The 18822-nt window shown below is 42.4% G+C and overlaps 1 protein-coding gene across 15 annotated transcripts in view; it reads left to right on the top strand.

Moving 5' to 3' along the window:
- The first annotated feature begins 4816 nt into the window (after positions 1-4816).
- Positions 4817-18822, top strand: part of LOC310664225 (uncharacterized protein) — a 170504-nt gene continuing 156498 nt past the window's right edge. For 13 of the 15 annotated variants that reach the window (XR_014504815.1, XR_014504816.1, XR_014504817.1 and 10 more), the window contains exons 1-3: positions 4817-4844; positions 12621-12734; positions 16365-16435. Coding sequence is in view for 6 of the 15 variants with exons in the window: in XM_083413099.1 (XP_083269225.1) it covers positions 4839-4844; positions 12621-12734; positions 16365-16435 (191 nt within the window). In the remaining 9 variants the exon portion in view is untranslated. Of the gene's footprint in view, positions 4845-12620; positions 12735-16324; positions 16436-18822 lie in introns of all 15 variants that reach the window. The other 2 variants (XM_083413103.1, XM_083413102.1) reach the window with 1 other exon arrangement.

Here is an 18822-nt window from a genome sequence, read left to right as displayed (position 1 = left end):
TGAAGCTTGAAGGTTCCCATACCTTCTCTGAGCTACTAAGAACAGCAGTTGCTGTCTTAGCAAACTCATCAGCAAATCTCTTTGGAGGTCTGCCCTTGGTCGCCCTTTCAGATCTGCGTACTAGACGCAAGTCTTCTGGACTCATCTCCTCCTTCTTAGGAGAAAAACGACCAATGGTGAACAGTGGTTCTTCCAGTTCATTGTCAGACGCATCAGATGGTCTGACTGAGGCCTTTGCGCTCTTGTAGTCTGCTGTGTCATCACTGTCACTGACACCAGCAGCAGCGCCGCCCACTGAACTGGAATCCGAACTCTGATCATCATCATCATCATCCTCATCATCAGCTTCCTCAGCTTCTTTAGCATCATCTGCTTTTTGCACATCACCTTCATCCTCCTCTGGGTAACTCTGGAAAATTCCCACATTTTCCCCCCACTTAGGATTGTACTCAACACTCCTTGTGAACTTAATGGACTTAGAGTCAGTCATCCATACCCTGTATGCTCCTTTGTCGTACCCCATGAACAAACCATGTGCCCCACGCTTCCCAAGCTTGTTGCTTTGTGGGGTGTGTACCCACATGTCAGAACCAAAGATTCTCATGTGCTTGACATTTGGTTTCTTACCAAACATCTTCTCGTAGGGAGTACAACCAATAGGTGATGACAGTCTGCGATTAAACGTGTAAACAAACGTTGACAGAGCCTCCCCCCAAAACTTATCAGGGAGATTGGCATCATGCAACATTGTTTTCAGTCCTTGCAGCAATGTTTGATTTGCTCTCTCCGCAAGCCCATTCATCCATGGAGATCTAGGCGTTGACAAGTCATGCTGGATTCCCTTCTCAGTCAGAAAAGCTTCAAACTGCTGAGAAGTGAATTCCCCGCCTCGATCGGTAAAGAGACAGCCGATGCGTTTACTGTGAGCATTCTCCAACCAAGCACAGAATGCCTTGAACCTAGGAAACGCTTGCGATTTCTGCTCAAGCATGAACACATGAATGTACCTGGAAAAAGAATCAATTAGAACCATGAAGTACCTTGCTCCACCCAAAGAGGGCGCAAGTGGACCAACCAGGTCTGCGTGAACAAGCTGGTAGGGTTTGGAAGCCTGCCTGCTAGACTCCTTGCCTTTTGGAGCAACCTTCACCTTGTTCTCTGCACAAGATACACATTTCATGTGAAACTTACAGGGTTTGATGTTCAAACCCTCAACCAATTCAGGCATCTTGGCCAGTGCCTGCCAAGACATGTGACAAAATCTTCTGTGTGCTTCATGAACACAACCTGCATGAAGAACCTTGTTAGTTTGTGCAACACAACAAGAATCAACATTAGACACAGCAACAGCATTGTCATCATAAGTTATACAGAACAAGCCATCCATAAACTTTGCATGCAAAATGTCCTCTTTGCCTTTCCTGATGACACAGACGTTCCTCTTGAAGGAAACTTGAAAACCACGCCCTATCAGCTGTGGGACACTGAGCAAATTGTTCACAGCATCTGGAACATAAAGTACATTTTTGATGGTCGTGTGCAGACTTGCAAGTTTCACAGTCCCTTCTCCTGCGATCTGCAACGTCCTTCCGTCAGCCAGGTGGACCTCACCATCTTGAGGTTTGAAGGAGATAAAGAGATGCTTATCTTTTGCGAGATGGCGGGTGCATCCAGAATCTACAATAAATCTGGGCTGGGCCTTTGGAGCAGCTTTTCTGGCAAGCAAAATCTTGTTTTCCACCGGCGTGGGCTTAAACTGCTTGCCCCCCTGCTCCTTGCCATCAGACTTGCCTTTAGCCTTTGGTGAAGCAGTGCCAGCAAACAAAGCCTTGTTTTCCACTGGCGTGGGCTCTTCACCCCCCTTCTGCTCCTGGCCATCTGCAGGCATCTGTCTCTGTTTACCACTGGCCTTCCGGCCTTTGCAAAGGCGATGACCTTGGTTCCCACGAGAAACAGAGCTCTCATCTGCCGACTCCTTGGCTCCCCCTGGAGGCTGGAATGCTGCCTGGGATGACATCACAGTCAGCTCCCCCTGCAGCTTGCAACCGGTGCCCTCGGCATCCCTGCATTGACTTGCATTCCGGGAAACAGCCAGGACCTCCGATGCAGTCAAACTCTGGGCTGGGATGACTGGCAGATGGGCCAGCTTCAAAGCATTCCACATCCCACGAGCAGTGGTGTTGCCAGCTAGCGTGGCAATTTCCTCCAGAGAGACGGACAAGACTATTATGTCTATGGCCCTTGAATCTTGGGACTTCCATCTCTCTGTCAGAGGAACTGGAGGGGCCTCACTCACAGTATGCCACACTCCAAACTGACTCAGCAAACTCTCACACCACTGTGTCCAGGCCTGATAATTTCGCCCATTTAGCTTTGGGCACTCAGCAGCTTCAGAAGCAGCTTGAGAAGCTTGGAAAGACTCCATCCCAGCTTTTCACTCTAGCCGAGCCCTTTTCAACTTCAGGGGCTTCTTATCTTGGCTGCCCATAAATCACGAAGCCTTTGGCTTGACTCCCAGGCCAATTAAGCCAGCCGGACATCAAAGGGACTTGCCGCGGCAACGGAAAGCCTTACTTTCGCTTTCCCACACATACCTCAGCAGCATGTCGCAGTCCTACTCTCCTGTAAGTGCTGTTTATCTGGGCCCGAAACCTTGTTGTTGGGAGATACTGCCAGGGAGATAAAGTCCATCTTGACTCCACGTCGTCTCCGGACATCCATCAACCTCCCGTAGACACGCAGTATCAGCAATTAGCGACAGGAGCTCCAGAAATAGCTTCCCAAAGATCCAGAGCTCTTGCACGCTCTATCAGCAGATTTGCACAACGGAAGATGCACACAGGAGAGCATTATTTAGAGGTTTATTCAGTGTTGATCAGAACAAAGAAAAGCCATGACTGCCTGCTAGAGTTTCCGGCAGTAAGAGAGAAACGAAAGCAAAAGACACAACAGAAACATCCTGTGAACAGGAAATACGCAGGCTGTGACACAAACATCCTGCTCCCTTTTAAGGTGGAACGGAAATATCCCAACATCCATGCCCCCAAGGTAGCCCACTTTTCTTAGGTGTGGTGATGGTTGCTGCCAATCCCCAGTGTTGAAGAGAGCCAACTGCCACTTCTGTTGGCTTCTGTATGTGGAATGGGGCTACCATCTTGCCTTTTGCCTCAGGCACAAAAACATCTTGAACCATCCCTGTCTGCTTCTGCAATGTTTAAACACATGCAACCTGCTGCAGTCAAATGTGGAATTTTTTTTTAAGAAAAAGAATAAAACGTCTAGCAATTTTTCAGTTGGTTATGACTTAGATCCAAAGTACTGCCAGCAGCAGGAAGCTCATGCAAGGAACCTTTTGTTGTGGAAGTGGGGGGACGATTAACAAAATCAATTCTCCTGGCAAACTGGGAATATCCCCTAACTCGCCTAAGTTTAGGATAGAATCATAGAATCATAGAGTTGGAATAGACCACAAGGGCCATCGAGTCCAACCCCCTGCCAAGCAGGAAACACCATCAGAGCACTCCTGACATATGGTTGTCAAACCTCTGCTTAAAGACCTCCAAAGAAGGAGACTCCACCACACTCCTTGGCAGCAAATTCCTCTGTCAAACAGCTCTTACTGTCAGGAAGTTCTTCCTAATGTTTAGGTGGAATCTTCTTTCTTGTAGTTTGGATCCATTGCTCCGTGTCCGCTTCTCTGGAGCAGCAGAAAACAACCTTTCTCCCTCCACTATGTGACATCCTTTTATATATTTGAACATGGCTATCATATCACCCCTTAACCTCCTCTTCTCCAGGCTAAACATGCCCAGCTCCCTTAGCCGTTCCTCATAAGGCATCGTTTCCAGACCTTTGACCATTTTGGTTCCAGGATATTCCACACCTTTCCTCGGCAGAGTTTCTTTTTCTTTGAGAAAAGTAAGTAGCTCACATAAATGTAAACTAAGCTTTAATAATAAAGAAAATTGTAACGAAATAACATGATGAGAGAAGCTAAATGCAATGTGAGGCAAGTCTGAGACAAGAAAAAAAAAGGCAGTTGGTCCCTCGTAACTGACATTCTTAACTGAACATACTGAAGGGAGAGGCTGATTCGGGAGCAAAACACACAAGTCCCGCCCACCAGATACCAAGCACTCTACTATTCAAATTAGGCCCCAGTGCTACAACAAACTTACAACGTTCCCACCCCCAATTCCCCCTCCAGCCCCATGAACCCTTGAAGATATTTCTTTGGAATGGCAAGGGGGATCCAAAACAGTGTGGGATGGGGGCACAGGGAAGTGCTAGGGAAATGCCCCAAATTGGGCAGAGCCACCAACCTCAAAATAATGGATGCTTGACTCTAGAGGCTGAGTTTAGTTCTGCCTTAAACACCCTGCAATCAAATGGGAATACAAAAGCATTGCTTGGTTACTCCTATGTGTCACCAATGAAACCTATACAAAACAGGGGAGCTGCTATACCAGGGCATTGTGAGAAGTAAAGTCTCACAAGAGAAAAGCTAGGGCAAAGCAGCACAACGCCACTAGGAGGGGACAGTCTTACATGGGACAGAGTTTCTTAGCTTTTAATTACATACTGTGTCTATGAACACAAATTAAGCAGTTAAAGCAAACATAGTTCAGGTTAGGACCAATTAAACACACAAGAGCTGGGGGAAACAAAACAGAGCCTTAACTTTGTGTGGCAAACTGTGGTAAATAGTGGTCAAGCCTGCAGATGACTCCAAATAATTCAGAATAGTAAAATACAAAGGAAAGGACTTAGCTCCTGAGTAGCCTGGAAACAGAATGCCAAGCTTGAAAAACAGGAACAAAGCAAATGTCCTTCAGGCAATGAAGGTCAGGGCACATACTGGAGTTGTCACACTGAATTTCCTCAGGGAGACACATTTGACACACCATGTTTTGGTTCTATTTGCTAGTCTGATGTGAAGCTGCCCTGCAACTAGCCCCCAAAGTCCACCAAGACTGGTGTGTGTGTGTGAGAGAGAGAGAGACAGAGAGACAGAGAGACAGAGAGAGACAGAGAGAGAATTGCACAGTGCCTTTCTGATCCAATTTCAATAGTACACATATTAAATAAAACTATCCATTTGGCAAATACAAACTGTGCCACAGCACAAAATGCCACTTTAAAATTATTTGCCAAATGCCCTCTGCAGTCTGTTTGTCCAACAGCAGTGGCTCCCCACTATCATGTGGTTTGTCCCAATGCCACGGCAGAAATGGAAGGCCAATAAGAAGCCGCTGTCGACATCAAAGCCTCTGTGAACATCTCTCAATATTGCTTAGGTGGTGTACTTCTCTCTGCCATTTTCCCTGCCTTTTCCCCCCATTCCCATCTAATCCTGCTGGCTATGGCAGTCCCTTAATTTTGTAAATAATGTAATGAAACCAAATCTGATGTTAATAATGTCACAGACAACCATAAGCAAAGTCCTGTGGGGATACCACAGCTAATTGGATTAAACAGCAGGGTAGATAAGCAAGAGGTGGAGAAAGATAGTGCTGAGAAGCAGTGCCATTCAGGGCAAAAGGGCACCAGACGGTACTAAACTGATTCAGTGAGTGTATTTTCAGAATAAGAGTGTATTTTCATAAGAAGGAGCCTGTTGGATCAGACCAATGACCTATCTAATCCGGCATCCTGTTCTCATAGTGGGCAACCAGATGCCTGCAGGAAACCCGCAAGCAGGATTTGAGCACATAACTATGCTCCATAATTGCTTGGCTGTATCAAATTTACTTTCTTCAAGGCAAACATCAAAATTGGAGAATAGTGGCACAGACCTACAGAACCAAGCTCCTGCTCTCTTTTATGGCTCCACAAAAATGGGAAGAGGAATGGAAGTTTAGTTTCCATCCTGCTCTGTTTCCTGCAAGTTGAGAACTGAAGTCCGCTAGAAGCCTCTCCCAAAATATAGGAAGATGCTCTTAACCCCTTTCTGCCTGTGGGATTTTGACACAATTTTGTATCTTATTGCAAATCTCTGTGGACTGGAGTATTATTCTTCAAACCCTTTTCTCCTAAGCAATTGGCAACAGCTTTAACATTAGCTCTTAAAAATAAAATGCATGTTATTTTAACTATTTTAAGTTGCTGTTTATTTCATTTATTTGTTCTAAATATTTGTTCCAAATATCCAAAGCAGTGTACAAAAAGTAAAGCACATGTTAAGACAATGAAAAACAAATTAAGCAAAACTAAGTACAGAGATTCAATTCATCACACAGTATGTGGCAGTTGTAGGCAGTTGTTATTGACCATGGGGCAACTATATGTCATTTTGAAAGCCTCCATTATTTTTATAAACACAACCACTCCAATCTGCTGCTGTGTCTGCATTTAGAGACCCTGTTCCAATATGTGTTCAGTACTGTCCAAACTGTCACTGTTCTTCATCTGTTCAGCTTAGCTGCAAGGAGCCAGAGTCTGGGACACATTTCTCCTGCCCTACAGATAATCAGAAATGTTCTGTGGCGTTTGTGTGATAGTACAAGAGCATTGCTTGTACGGTCAAGGATGCTGAGGTTGAGTTCTTTCCATCACTACAGCCATTTGCAGGAAAGGTGGAATCAATTCATGTGTGGAAAGTATGCATAAATATTTGTTCCTCTGGAACAGGGTGTCACCAGGCAGCTGAGATAAAGGCTGCCATCCTATAACTATATTTACCTGGGAGAAAGCTCCATTGAGCTCAATAGGATGTACTTACGAGTGAAAATTGATACACAATTGCATTTAAGCCCTGGTCTGCAAATGGAAACTTTATATTTAAACAAACTTAAGTTTGGTTGTTCTTAAAAAAAAACACACTAAAACATACAATGGCATTTTTGGCTAGTAACTCACATTTAGATTCCCAGTTTTAAAAAAAAATTAGGGAAATGTACCTAGTTGTTTTCTTATTACAATACGGCTCCTTTTGTTCACTGTTCCATGTTTTTCTTGGAATGCACTAAAGTGGAATGTTTTAAATTATGAGGTTTTACTTCAGGCTGTCCAATATCTACTAAATATCCATCATCTCATTCTGAAATTGGGAAGCAGCAAATGTACTCTGGTAGCCAACAAAGCGTACATTTTTTTATTCCAGAAAAGTGCCCTTCTGTTCTGAATTTACTGCAAAGTGTTCCGCAGACAGGGGGGGATCCTCTACCAACCCCAGGTTTCGTTCTTTATAATGTAACTCTCTATTCAAACAATCTAGCTTTACATAATATAAACTGTGGGGAAAGTTTTCTTCTTCTATAATACATAGTAGCAGTTGCTAAGCTTTAGCTGATCTAACACCAGGCTCTTTTGTTTATTACCAGTAAAAATGAAACTATGGAGCAAATGAAGGCATAAGATACCATGGTGAATATAAATCAGAGTCATATTGTAGGCTCTAATTATGAACAGATTTGGAAATGTGAGGCAAAAATTAGATTAAAGGGCTATAGATATCATTCCTACCACTGGAATCTGCAGCGTTATTTCCATGCCCCCCCCCCCTTGAGTCCCAGCCACAACTATCACCATTGTTAGCTACATATGCAGGCTATATTAGTACAGAACATGTACTGAGAGAAACATAAATAGTGATGCAAGAATCTCATTATGAACCTAATAAGCATCTTCCTGTTGGAATGATTCTAATTTGAGACATGTGAAGCTCCGGAAGCCCTGCCACATAATTCCTTTGCTTAATGACAGGGAGAAAGTCTAGTAAGCTGAGGTATGGAGTTGGGACTTGGAAGTTGTGGGGTCAAAAAACAAACAAAACAGGTCTGCTATCAGCACCATATATGATCCTCAGCAAGACAAATGTTCCATTTATCCTCTGTTTCTGTGCACACAAAATGTTCAGCAGGTAGCAGACTTATGAAATCTTTCCAAACCTTCTCTGGCTCTGCACAGTGCCCTAAACCACTTCTTTCTTTTTTTTAAAGACATTTAAAGGAGCTCTAAACCCACAAAGAAGTAACTGACAGGCCCTGCCCTCACACTATGTGAGTTCTATCACACATCAGTAATGTGCATACATCTCTGCATGTAGAACAGAGATGTGGAATCTGTAGCCCCCCCCCCCCCCCCGAGTCCAGCTCACATAAGAACACAAGCAGAACCCTTGGGATCAAACCAAAGAAAGGAGATTCCTACTAAACATCAGCAAAAAATTTCTGACAGTAAGAGCAGTTCCATTTTACAATGGAACGGTCCCCCACTCATTCACTGGAGGTTTTTAAGCAGAAGTTGGATAACCATCTGTCATGGATGCTTCAGTTGAGATTCCTGCATTACAAGAGTTGGACTAGATGTCCCTTCCAATTCTACCATTCTATGATTCCAGGTCCCATCTACTCCAGCATGGTGGCCAAGCCAGATGCCTCAGAGAGGTGAAATTCCCAGGGTGGTTTAACAATCAGTCCCCCTTTCCGGGAGGCCTTTGGGATCTGTAGCTCTGTATGGAGAATAGGAGTCTCTTAATAATGCTCAACATCCTTAACAAACTACAGTTCCCAAGATTCTTTGGGGGGAGACAGGAGTGTTTAAAATGGTATGCTACTGCTTTAAATGCACAGTGCAGATGGAATCTCAGCCATGCATACTCATCATTGCTGCTTCAAAATAACTTGCATAGATTTTGGTACAAAGAAATACATTCTTCTTGTTGCCTTTGCTACTTTTTACTTAACATCCCATTCATCTTTGCTCATTGTGCTCCATTTTCCTTTTCTACTGTTACCTTGGTCTGATTATTTTATGTACTGCTTTGTTTCCACTGTTCCCAGATTTCTCCCCATTGTGCCCAACACTTTTAAAGTCTATACTGAAGACCTACATACCACAACTTCTTGGTTATTTTTTATGATTTCTCAAGTCGTGAAAGGCTAAGGCCAACCCTGCTGAAATGCCCTTTGCCACTGTAAAATATTCCTGTTGTGTAGTCTGAGAATTGTTAAGGTTCAGATTCAAATGAAAAGTCTTTCACTGGTTTCCAGGCATTAAACAATCTCAGCCCTAGTTTTTTGAGTAAATCTGTCTAGTATTTCCTAGCAACAGTTCAACTAATATCTACTATATTATATGCTGAAATATTACTTTTTTTACTCACTGTATAAAGAAATATGGTTGATTATAACCTCACATCTTCAGGTCTTGAAACACGTACACTAGTTACTTGTTATGACATCTCTCTTAAAATAATAATTTCCATTAAAGAATCTTTAGACTACAAATACCAATACTGAATTATATGCAATAGCATCAGAACACATTAACTGTGTGAGCACACACACAGGCAGGAGAGAAGAAGGTGTATGTAACTGAGTTCTACTTTATGCCTAAAACACCTGTCACATTATCTGAAAATAAAATCCAAGATATTTTTGGCACAAGCGTGAACTTCCAAAGTGTTACCTAGTTTACCTTATCATTCACCAAACAGAATCTTAAGAAAGCAAAATCCAGTTGCAAATACCTATTTCTTCAGTATTATTTGGAGATGTCCACTTGGAACAGAATACAGAGGGGTTCTGGAACTGATTCTATATATCCATAGCTAGGATATATAATCTTTAGGAAGTACTGATGTCAAATCACAGTAGAAATCTACCATGCATCCTAGATGCAAATCTAAGGAGAGATTCCAGAATTTGATAAACTGTTATCAGTTGAGACTAGGGAGCAGTGGCGTAGCGTGGGTTGTCAGCACGCGGGGCAAGGCAAGTAATTTGCGCCCCCCTAACCCTGAGTGAGCCAGGTAGGGGCAGAGAGCTGCGAGTGCAAGCGGCCCCCCCCCCAGATGTTGCGCCCAGAGTGGCCGCCCCCCCTGCACCCCCACGCTACGCCACTGCTAGGGAGACACAAAAGCCCTTGATGAAATGCAATAGAATTGCACCTAGCACAAAACAACAGAAAGTTAGATGTTAGCAAACAGCAAACTGGGAATGTATCTCTTTTATCTGTTTTATTGGCTACTGAAGGGAAGAACTTTAAACAAATGTTTCATTGGCAAGTCTGATTCTGGTCATAGTTGAACAGAAGAGAGAAGCAGCTACAAATGAAAGCCTTGAATCAATTTTCAAGAATTTCCTTTTCCGAGCAAGTGCAAGTGTGCTTGCCTTTTTGAACTGGCTGGCCACAATTTTTCTTTTTTTTAATAATCACATATAATATATTCACTTCTATTCCATAGGTTTATTTTTCAAATTTCTGTGAAAATCATGCATATATTATATACATATATTAAATTTTTTATACTGTGATTTCAAGAATGTGCTCAAGCCCGGAGGTGTCTTCATTAATTGAAACTATTGGTTTAACACCAGGAAAAATATTGCTCATGAAGTTAATTTCACAGTGGGGGAAAAGCAAGGCTTAACTTTATAATCTCTCTACATAGGACAACTTTGTACTTTTCTTTTTCCATTACATATGCTGGACCATCTACTATATATATATAGAGAGAGAGAGAGTATTAGAAGTTGCCCCCCCCTCCATTCTGGTACTTGCTGAAGCCATTAAATTGTCTTGAACTTAATGCGTCTCCATATAGGTCTGTTCAGAAGTCACCTCCACATAGCTCCATGAAGCCTACTCCCTGGTAAATGGGTACCGATTGCTGCCTTGTTCTGTTATTAAGAACATAAGAACAGCCCTGCCTCACAGTCGCCAACCAGATGTCCCAATGAGAAGCCTGCAAGCAGAACCTGAGTGCAAGACAAGAGCGCTCTGCTCTCCTGTGGTTTCCAGAAACTGGTATGGAGAAGCATACTGCCTACCACAAGGAATGAGTGCTGTTTGCCTCCATTTGTGTACTTCTTGTATTGGATATTTTTAAAAAATTATCTAAGTTTTGTAAGTCCCTTCACAAAAGGAGCCAGTGGCTGGCAACGCTGCCCTAGAAAATCCTCACTACTTGCCCAAGTGGGGAGCGTGTAACAATGTAATTTGGGATGAAAATAAAGATATATACATAGTCTGCACAAAGATCAAACTTTTTCCTGGCAAGTTTAAGGCAGAAGTCTGGTTTTTCAGCCAAGCTGCTAAGCTCAAAACACTGAGGTTTATAATGGAAAACCTGACAATCTCTTAAGTGTAATGGAGTAAAGATATTATGACAACAGGGCTTTGTCTACTGAACACGGCTGAAAAAATATACTCCATGCTAATTGTTAACCAAAATGAAGCATACCCTTTCCCCTTTTATTCAGACCTTTTTGTCCGAGGGAGATGTGGCTATCTAATTTCTTGGCAGTTGTCTTATTTTATTACAATATCCTACTGCTTAGACTGCTGGACTTCCAGGTAGCCACGAGGCTATTATTCTGAATCAACATATAAGTCATGCTACTTACAGGATGAGCCAAGCAGTTCTGCAGCCTTACTGTCTTCCTTTATTCTGGCATTTACTTAATTCAGATTTTGATCCCCCCCCCCATCTCCCCTCCCTCTTAGAACACTCCATATTTACATGAGCTGCTGTGCTTTATTTCAGCACTGTGGTTTAGACTTAGGAAATGAGCAGCAAAGTTAATGACAGTCTGAAAACACTTCATGCAAAGCACATCTAGAATGTAACAAAGAAAGAAAGAAAAAGAAACCCCCACACACTTTAGGCCAGATGTACATTTGGTGTAAATCCAGTGATCATAGTGATGAAGGGTTCGTAGGATGTTGGCTGGATCTGCTATGGTCTGGTTCCATTTCTTCTCCCCCATGAAAAATATGTGTAAAGGTGCATAAGGTGGACAGAAGCAGGCAGGAATCTAGTCCCTTCCTTACAGATATTTGTCACACAAAATACAAGTGGATAGTGCATCTTGGCACAATCATTTAATCAGAATTTATCTTTCGTTACAAGTTTTGGTGGGGTTGCTGTTCCAACTGTAAAACCATCATTTTCTGAGGTGGGGGGGGGAGACATTGCTATAATACATCCTGAAGAAGAGAAGGAAGACAAAACTAGAATTAATTACCAGTAACTATGTCTGTCATTGACTGTGGCTCCAAGCACTGCTTACCTCCCTGCCTTCCTCCCTACTAGTCCCAAAGGTCACCAACTGCCACTGCTGCCAGGAGTGTGCCTAGGAAGAGATGCTGGAGACAGTGGCGTAGCGTGGGGGGTGCAGGGGGGCCAGCCGCACCGGGCGCAACATCTGGGGGGGCGCGCTCGCACCTGCAGCTCTCTGCCCCTACCTGGCTCACTCACTCTCTCTCACTGCAGTGCTGGCTGTGTGAATCCGAGCCGCTGGGTCGCCGCCCACTGTGGAGGGGAGGGTGCCAGGCGTGCGGTGCAGTGCAGAGAGAGAGCGAGGGACTATCTGGGGGAGGGACAGTGCAGCGGGGGGGGCGCAAATTACTTGCCTTGCCCCGGGTGCTGACAACCCACGCTACGCCACTGGCTGGAGATGCGAGTGAGTACCTGTTCCAGACAAAGGCATGCCTCTTTAACAATTCCATTCTCTAGCAAGGAGCCAGTGCCTAGGAGAGGTACTCAGTCTGAGGGACAACATTAGGGTTTAGTTAGCACCCAGCACTTGTTGGGAAAGGTCATTCCTTCCCTGGGACATGTCCAGGGTTCTGAAGGATTAATGTTCTTATTACCCTTGCTTTCTAATTTTCAGACTTTTGAACAGCTATCCCTGGCTGTCAGTCCCTGCCCTGACTTCCTGTTCTGGACTACTGCCCGGCCCACTTCATTCAGACTACTGTGGGCTCATCCTTGCCAGGACTTGACAGTATGTGAAGCACTCTGTATACTCTAAATCATTACCTAAGTACTGCTTCTTGTTGTGGTTACTATTGCTATTATTATTACTGCTTCCCAAACATTCCCTGAGATTTGGGAATTCCTGGTATAGTTCATGTCGGATCCTGGTGGCTGGTGCTCCAAGTTCAAATGTTATTGTAGGAAACTTTTCTGCAGCATTTCACTTGATGATTAAACCAACCGAGATGATCCAATTGTATCAAAGGCGATTGCCCACTTCTGGAGAAAATCAGCAGATGGGAAGGCTTCCAGCTTATTGATTTAAATGGATATGGAGTCTCTCCCAGAAAGCAGGGCTCCACCCTGCCAAATGCAGGGTCTTCAGTCATGTGAAGAGAGCCTAAGCATTTACATGATATATTCCATAGACTCTGTTCTAATTCTGGATCAACACAAGCAGGTCAGATGTGTAGAGAGTGGGCAGGATCCCACCCACTCCTACCTACATAAAGCATACGTGCCTTTTGAACGTATCTAAAGGACTTTCTGATGAAATGGACACTAACGCACAAAGAATTAATATGCTGTAATAAACTGCTTAGTCTTTAAGGTGCCACAAGACTATTTGCTGTTTTCACAGAAGGATGTGATTGTGATAGGATTTCTGGGGAAACAGTTCACCACCTTATCTTGTATTGAAAGAATAAGGTAGAGTTTTATCTATTGATATCATTTAGCCAGTGGGGTGCTTTCCAGATGCTGGATTAAATCTCCCAAACTAATGGAAGAATCTGTATCTAAAGTACTGCCATCTTCATAGGCTAATATTATTCACTATGATGGTATTCTGTGCATTAGTACGTAATGGCATGTTGACAAGTCCTGTGCTAATTTTGCTTTAAAAATACATGTCCCATGTTTCCTGATATTAAAATGGCAGCTTTCTTCTTTACATCAGAGACAAGAAGATTTAGAGAAAGTAATCTCAAAATAATACACTTTGTTAATTTCACTATGCCCCATTATGCATGTGAAGTGATCAGATGTCACAGAGTGTGAGTTGTATTCAGTAGCACAATGTGATGATAGATGTGAAAATCGCAGCATGTCACCAATGTGATAATCACATTCAAAAACCATAAGACCTAGTTTTCCTTTAGTGATCCTAACATTCTTTTCCAGGGAAATTTCAACTGACATAACCAGGAGATGGAACGCATGTCCCATATATTGTCTAAGGATAGTCAAGCTATCAGGGATGCGGGTGGCGCTGTGGGTTAAACCACAGAGCCTAGGACTTGCCGATCAGAAGGTCAGCGGTTTGAATCCCCGCAACGGGGTGAGCTCCCGTTGCTCGGTCCCTGTTCCTGCCAACCTAGCAATTCAAAAGCATGTCAAAGTGCAAGTAGATAAACAGGTACCGCTCCGGCGGGAAGGTAAACGGCATTTCCGTGCACTGCTCTGGTTCGCCAGAAGTGGCTTAGTCATGCTGGCCACACGACCCAGAAGCTGTACGCCGGCTCCCTCGGCCAATAAAGCGAGATGAGCACCGCAACCCCAGAGTCATCCACGACTGGACCTAATGGTCAGGGGTCCCTTTACCTTTACCTTTAGTCAAGCTATAGCAATTTAAGAAAAATAAAGTGGCATAGTATTCACGGTAACTATCAGCGTATGTTCATGTTGCATTTAGCAGTCAAATATATCTAACATCAGCCAAACCTCTAGATTCAGGTAGGTGTTCGTGTTGCTCTGATGCAGTATCTGAAGAAGTGGTATGTGAAGAAGTGTGCATGCACACGAAAGCTTATACCAAGAACAAACTTAGTTGGTCTCTAAGCTGCTACTGGACATTTTTTTAATTGTTTAAATATATTTCATCAGCCAAACTGTAATACTTGAGCCAATGTGGTTCCCTCCAGATGTTGCTGGACTACAGCTTCCATTGTTCCTGACTACTGCCTATTGTTTGGGGAGTATGAGAATTGTAATCCAACAACATGTGGAGGATGCCATATTGGAGACCCCTGCTCATTAGCAAAAGTCAGTGTATATCAGACTTGGACTGGGAAATGTATGCTACCTGGGGCACCAAAGAAGAAAGGATGGGGTTGCAACAAACAAACTGGGGTTGCTACAGGAAGGATTAGTTATATTAATAGGGGCATGGCTTGGAACCATAGAATCAGAGTCGGGGAGAGTCCTATAAACTGTGTGGTCCACTCCCCTGTTTCATGCAGTAAGAAGGCAAAGCAATTAGAGAGAGATTAGGCAAAAGTAAGCTAGAATAGATAAAAGTTAAAAAATATTTAAAAATTGAATACAAAAACAGAGAAACTAAAGAAGGTAAAGAAATTCATTATTTAGAAGAAATGTGTTTAGATTTTTTAAAAAGAAGCTACAGATTAAAATTAAACTATTTAAGTTGCTCAGAGAATCAGATTCTAAAGCAGTTCCCTAATGGGACTCAGCACAGCTCTTATTTTTTTATGTGAAGAAAGCAACGATTTGCCATTAAAGTTTAAAAGTAATCTTAAAAAAAAACCCAACCCACCCTTCATGTTTTTGTGGGTTTGGCACATGACTGTGCTCACTTACCAACAGTGTATGCCCCTTCAGGGCTCAGTAGACATTTGCTTTTGTGGGTGTCAAAATCAAAACCTTTCCAAAACCATTTAATGGTTTATGGGGATCCAAACGCAAACAGAAGCAACAATATATCTGTGTTACTTGCTGTCCTGGCAGTACTTACCGGTATAAGCTGCATTTAGTCTGGGGCAATCTTGAGCAGCTTGGTTGTTGTGGACTCTCCCATTCTTACATTTTGATAACAATATTTGAAGACATTACCAGTTAGTGAACTGGAAATTCTCCCCTTCTTCAAATATCCACCTAATCCTTGTCGCTGGGCATTATTATATGAGGGTGAACCAATCTATCGTGATCTGAGAAGTGAATCAAGTACCTTTTCAATAGGATTTCCTACTGAATTTTCAATAGCTCTTTTCTTTACTATATTTCTTATCAATTCTCTAGATTAGGTTGGGAAAATAACCTCTCCTGTCTACACCTTGAAATCTACATGGAAAATAATCTCTTGGCCATTGAGAATTGTCATTCTGAGTTACGATGATACAGAATAGATGGAGTCATAAAAATATAAGGATTGCTGTGCTGGATCAGACCAAAGGCCAATCTAGTCTGTGAGTGGAATTAGGTCATGTGAGTGGAAGATTAAGAGTGACGGATGAGAGGTTAGGCCTTTCCCCAGGACTCTTAAGCCTGTGCTCCATTCCTTTGTGCAGGCAGTCAATCATATTGTGAGTACTTTGGGAACAAAATTTCACTATTCCCCACACCTCCCTAATCATAAAAGTATTAGCAGTCTTGAGAAAACCCCAAAGATTGTAGGTGAACCAAAATAATATTAAGAAAAATGAGGTCAGATGTAGAATGCTGACTGGCTAGGGAGGAGTAGCAAACAGGAAGGAAGGGAATGGAAAGGAGAGGTTGGAATCCTGAACGACAGCACTACCTACTGCAACATTTTGTTGCAGGTCCTCACTTGTTACCTTAGGATCGTAACCCAGCCTATATATGTGTCATTATTAAAAACAGATAATCTTCCTGAATGAGAATGTGTACCTTCCATCTGCAGTATGCCAGGTGTTGGAGAAAGTATCGGCCACTTTACATTCCATACAAGCTGATCAACATCTGCATGTACAGGTCAGCTCAGCTGGGCACAGCTGCAAGCCTATCATATGCATGGACAGTGGATCTCTGGAACATGTTTGGTAGCTTGGATGTGCAAGGGAGCTGAACCTCATGACATAGCCCCTTCCACATGAAGAAACTGCTAGATTGGGACCTATGACATTAATATTGTAATTCATGCTTCTTCAGGTGAGTCTGTAGGAGCTGATTTTAAGAGACATTGCATGTCCCATCAAACTCAGTGTTAAGTTGTGTGACCCAAACACTCCACAGTTCCTGTAATCAAAAGTGCACTCGAATGATTTGTAAGAGAAATAAGTAGAAAAGTCAGAATGCCTAATTCCTTCACAACGCTTAATGTGCAGCTTTGCAGAGTGTCAGTATTTTCCAACACCAACAAAATTATGCATTTTTTTCCTCACATCACGGATAGAAAACCTGCCCAATGTTGCCATTACTTGAGTGAAGGAAAGTTATTTGGAAATTAAATCTTTGAGTAAATGTACTGTGGTGTTCATGGGCAATAGTTCTTATAACTTTAGAACACAGGTATTTCTTTCAGCAGCTATGGCTTTCAGTAGTTCATCAGTTTGGCTTTGCATGAATGTAATTTACCTTTCAAGTACCAAAGGCCTACAGTACAGGGTTTGTCTTTAAATAAACGGGTACTGTAATAGTGCTCACATTATGATCTTTTAAGGGGAAAAAACACCATGCCAAATGTATTCCAACATTTTCTGAGCAGTTAATTGAGATGCAAACATAGTTTGGGTACATTTAAAAAATGGCATTAACACTGCTGTTTTGTGAGCTAGAAATTGTGTCTTGTGGAATAGGCAACTGCCATTATTTTTAAACAAAATTATTGGTAAATGACTGTGAGAGCTGAAAACTTTTCAGGAACAACAGAGCCTACTAGACTGAAATGAGACACATAGGAATGAAGGACCCTCCTGAATAGGGTGGGCTGTGGTTTAGGAGAATTAGGGGAAAGTGGGATCACACAAAATTGGGCCAGGACACCTTCTGTGAGTGGAATTCCTGAAGGTAAGTTAATCCAAGCCTATTGCTGCAAGCAAATCACATTCTACAAGAGTGGATCTAAAAACAAATGATCAGATGATTGAGTAATTTTTCCTCAACATCATAAAATCATATAATCATCACAGAATTGTAGTGTTGGAAGGGGCTGCAAGGGTCATCTACCTCAAATATTAGTACTTGGTAATAACTTCCTAACTATTCAGTTGAACTGCATATAGGAAGAATCAGTGGCTGAATTGCCTGCATATTGTCTGATTCATTCTCATGAAATTCATCCAGTGGGTTGTAGAAATTAATGCATTTATTGGTAAAATTTACCCATAGGTTGTCAACTCACACACTAGGCAGATGCAGTAACAACTCCTATATTTGAAAAAAGGCAATATCTTAGAGCCAAGTCATGTGACCTATCTGGACCTCATTTGTCATTTCATTTTCTTGCCTACATTGCAGCTCTATACTTCCTTCACTGAGTTGGTTGACCAGTAACCTCCCTTGCTTTTTCCAGTCATCACTACTTTCCTGTGCATCTGGTGAAATAATAATAATAAGAAGAAGAAGAAGAATAACGTATTTTAAGAGGCAACAAGTAGGGATGTAGTAGCACTTTGATTAAGTTCACATTTAAAGGTGAGCCTACCTAATTCAAACTTCCCAAAACAATGTGCAAATTGAAACACAACCATTCTTCAAAATCTGAATTTTGTAATGCATTTCATCAGCTAAGTAATATGTAGAAAAATGTGTACATTAGGGTAAAGTGCATGCATCGGTCATAATAACATACAAAATGCATTAGGTAAAATTGCCTTACAAACATGTATATTAGGCAAAATTGCATACATATACAGTGGTACCTCGAGTTACAGACGCTTTAGGTTACAGACTCCGCTAACCCAGAAATAGTACCTCGGGTTAAGAACTTTGCTTCAGGAGGAGAACAGAAATTGCACAGCAGTGGCGCAGCAGCAGCAGGAGGCCCCATCAGCTAAAGTGGTGCTTCAGGTTAAGAACAGTTTCAGCTTAAGTACAGACCTCCGGAATGAATTAAGTTCTTAACCAGAGGTACAACTGTATGTGTATACTTAGAGAAATGTCTGCTAAAATTATTATTAGTTTTTATGATACCTTTTTTCAAATTAACAGTAATAATCACAAACTGATGTGGAAATGTGAATTGAACTTAAAACTGGAAAAATGCAACACCGAGCAAAACCGAAATTGGCATATTCGCAGGACTATTTATTGCTGTACTTGCTGCAAGACGCTAATACAGTTACCTATTTGGAATTACCGTATTTACTCGAGTCTAATGTGCCAGCAAATCTAATGAAGATCTTAATTTTGACAATGTA

This window comes from Podarcis tiliguerta (genome assembly GCF_965153285.1).
Source record: "Podarcis tiliguerta genome assembly, chromosome: 1".
Classification (NCBI taxonomy): domain Eukaryota; kingdom Metazoa; phylum Chordata; class Lepidosauria; order Squamata; family Lacertidae; genus Podarcis; species Podarcis tiliguerta.
The sequence above is the reverse complement of the archived record's forward strand: the minus strand, read 5'-3'. Positions and strand labels throughout refer to the sequence as shown.